This window comes from Gymnoscopelus braueri (assembly GCF_963280865.1).
Source record: "Gymnoscopelus braueri genome assembly, chromosome: 17".
In the NCBI taxonomy this organism is placed as follows: Eukaryota; Metazoa; Chordata; class Actinopteri; order Myctophiformes; family Myctophidae; genus Gymnoscopelus; species Gymnoscopelus braueri.
Window position 1 is genome coordinate 39,252,134 of NC_137617.1, and position 3,220 is coordinate 39,255,353.

Sequence of the window (3,220 nt, forward strand, 5' to 3'; positions counted from 1 at the left end):
TTCTAAAAAGTAGCTGCCGACTACTGCCAAAATGTGGCACCGCTAAAGACACCCAATACTTTAAATAAGGTACTTATAAATTAAACAATAAAATACAAGTTAAGAGTTTGGTAAAAGTACAGGGTGCTTAAAGCTACTACGCCACCTTTTGAGAGGTCTGGTCCTCAGTTAAAACTTTAAAAAGGCAGCACAGGTTTGTCGACAACTTTGAGGTTTAAAAGGCAAAAACTTAAAACTGAGGCAAAATGGTAAAGTGAACAATGGACTTTTATTTGAAATACCCTAGTTAACAGTGGCATCTAAAAACAGCCAGCACAACAATAAAATGCCTATCTAAAAACAAACTAAAAAGGGCCCACTAACTAAAATAGAATAAAACAATAAAACAGAGAAACCAGCCAGTTATAGAGGAGAAGGGGGGAGGGGCAGCAGCATCTACGGCACCACCACACACGCCAGCAGCTCCGGTTCCCTGTGAAGGACAAGGAGGGACGCCAGTCACAGATTCACAGTATTTTCACAGTTCTGTTTAGCTTAACTATCTGGGGACCACGAGTACTGTTTGTCTGATCAGAGACTTACCGGCGAGGCAGAGCTATGCTCTGCCGTTGCGGTTGTTGCACGTCAGTACTCGGGTCGCGTCCTCCTTCTCTCGGTCCTCCGCAGGCACGATGTGGTCCGTGTGTCATCTGGGGGTGGTCGCCGTCTTATATCGCCTCGTTCTGCCTGTCCGTGTCCTCGTTTGGTCTGGCTGGTCTATTGTCTCCGTGTGCACGTCCGTACCCTGGGTCTGCTCTCCTCTTGTCGTCGCTACAAACATTTTAAACCTGGTCCATAGTCTGTTAGGGTGCCGTGGCAGAAACACAAATTAACTTAAGGCAAAACAATTACAAACTCCAAAATATAGAAAACAAACCATGCACAAAAATAACACTGCAAAAAAGAACACATCAAAACATCACAGCAAAATAATAGTCACAGCAAATAAAGAAAAATTATGTTTTCTGCCTACTGACATCAGCACCCCTTGACTTGTTGCCTAATTTGTGCAGGGGAATCTGCTACATATTTATGTCAAGGTGTGTAACCTACTGTGAATTTAAGTGCAACATAGTGGCTATGCCTGGCAATTTACGTCTTGCAAATTCATAACGTGAACAGTGGGTGGCAGTGTTACAGTACTAAGCAAGGTTCACAGCAATAGAGGAAATACCTTTCAAACAGTTTGTTTAAGGGAATTTCTAATTCGATCTCAAATAAACTTAATTACTTCGCCACGGAGACGCATGTATTTAATTTCTTGATAAAATTTAGCTCATTAATTGTATGTAGTGTAATTCCCCAAGACCAAGAGACCAATCTATTATCCCACTTGTCAATTAAGACCGGGACCAGTGAATAACATGTTACCTGGTAAACATCAAAACAACATGCTATCTAAATAGCATTGTGTACATTTGTGGGCAAGAAAAAAACTAAATGGGAGTAAAAAGCTTTATTAATGACAATTACAATAAAATTAAAAGATAACTTTAAAAGCAACAACTTTAGAGCTAACATGCAACACTTTTAAGTAGGTCGGGAGATGGCTTATTGTCGGTATCAGCCAAGCCAGCAACACTTTTGGGCCTTTATAAAAGTATTAATAAATACTATTTCAATTTTTGTGCTTTTACTGAAGACATTTTTTAATTCTGGACTTTTACTTAAGAACCCTTCCTTTGACAACACTGCGTGATGTTTAAATCGCTTTTTAGTATCGGGAACAGTCTGAGTTGTTGCTCTTGCTCCAACTCCAAGCACAGAGGATCGGCGAGATCAAATATATTATATTATTAAATATAATAATACATTATAATGTTATATGTTGTATTATAGTATATAATAATATTATATAACATATACATGATATCATACTTATGTAATATAAATAATATGAGATATAAATATATATAGAATGGCAGAATAGCAAATATTATTATGACATTATTTACAGGCTAGAGCACGCAGTAAGTTTTCATTTGAATGTCTTTTTTTCAACTTGAAAGATTTTACCACGATTGAAAAAAGCAAAGCACCAAAACAAAAAGAATAAAGGCAAACATGCCTGCAGAGAGCTTGTTCAGTACAATAATGCCATATTTGTTCAATAATAATTGTGCACTAAACTAAATCACTCCGGGCGTTGGCGGGACGGTAGTAATAACAGTTCCATCGTGTACTTGTCACACTTGTGTGTACAAAGGGCAGGGACTTAATCAACGCGAGCTGGTGACATAGCCATGGGAAGATGTTTTAGGGTAAACGCGAAATGTTGCGGTTATTTGCGGCTAGTTTCCTTTTTTTAAACTTTTTGTATTTATTTTTTTAGAGATAATAGTTATGTTTTAATTTATGATTGTGTCTAGAGCACGGAGGTAAACATAATGGAAATGATAAGAGTAAACTGAATTGGAGGGAGTGTGGTGCAGGACTGAAGATAAGAGGAAAGTGGTCCCTGTGACAGGGTGTGGAGGAAGAGTTCTTTACTCGTCATCATGACCCTCATAGCCATCAGGAAGGGCATTCAAATGTGGGTTGTGGAAAAGGCTTTTGACACCATCTCCCCACGGAAAACGCTTGTTGCGGATGCGAAGGTGGGAGTAAGGTACGAACTCGGGCTGTTCGTGGCTATGCTGCTGCTCTTTCAGGTACATGTTCAACATGCAAACTGCCACGCCAGGCAGAGCAACCTCAAAGGTCAGTATCTTCCATACCCTTGTTGAGTCGTGCTCGCCATGTCCTACAGAAGCAGAGAGCTGACGCCGTGTCTGGGTCTGTGTAGACCTCAGCAGAGCTTGAGAAAGTCTTCCGAAAGCGGCCATCTTCGTTTGATATCTTTTTAAACCTTTTTTGCGGGGTTTTGTTACTTTGAATAATTTCAATCCCCATCACGAGCGGGTCCACAAAGGATTTTCCTGGTGGTGCCCTTCCATCAATTCCTTTAAATTTTAGCTTTGCAACCATACTCCCCCCTGAACCCAAAGCATTTGGTGTTGTTTTGAACGAACCAAGTCTTTTGAACGGCTCTTTAAAACGAACGATGAGATTCGGTTCGCAGTAGGGAGCCGTTGTGTGTGTGTGTGTGTGTGTGTGTGTGTGTGTAATTATTACATAATAACAGAAATAATTAAGAGCAATGGTTGGTTTTATGTATCTTGAGTCTAGATGTATGTGTACA

General features: G+C 39.9%; 1 protein-coding gene across 1 annotated transcript; it reads right to left on the reverse strand.

The window, feature by feature from the left end:
- Window positions 1–2,525: 2,525 nt before the first annotated feature.
- LOC308105134 (cytochrome c oxidase subunit 6A, mitochondrial-like) lies at window positions 2,526–2,864 on the reverse strand (the record flags this gene model as incomplete). Its single annotated transcript, XM_080455767.1, has 1 exon — window positions 2,526–2,864. One exon carries the CDS (start codon window positions 2,862–2,864, stop codon window positions 2,526–2,528), a length of 339 nt encoding a protein of 112 aa, XP_080311893.1.
- Between the last annotated feature and the right edge of the window lie 356 nt (window positions 2,865–3,220).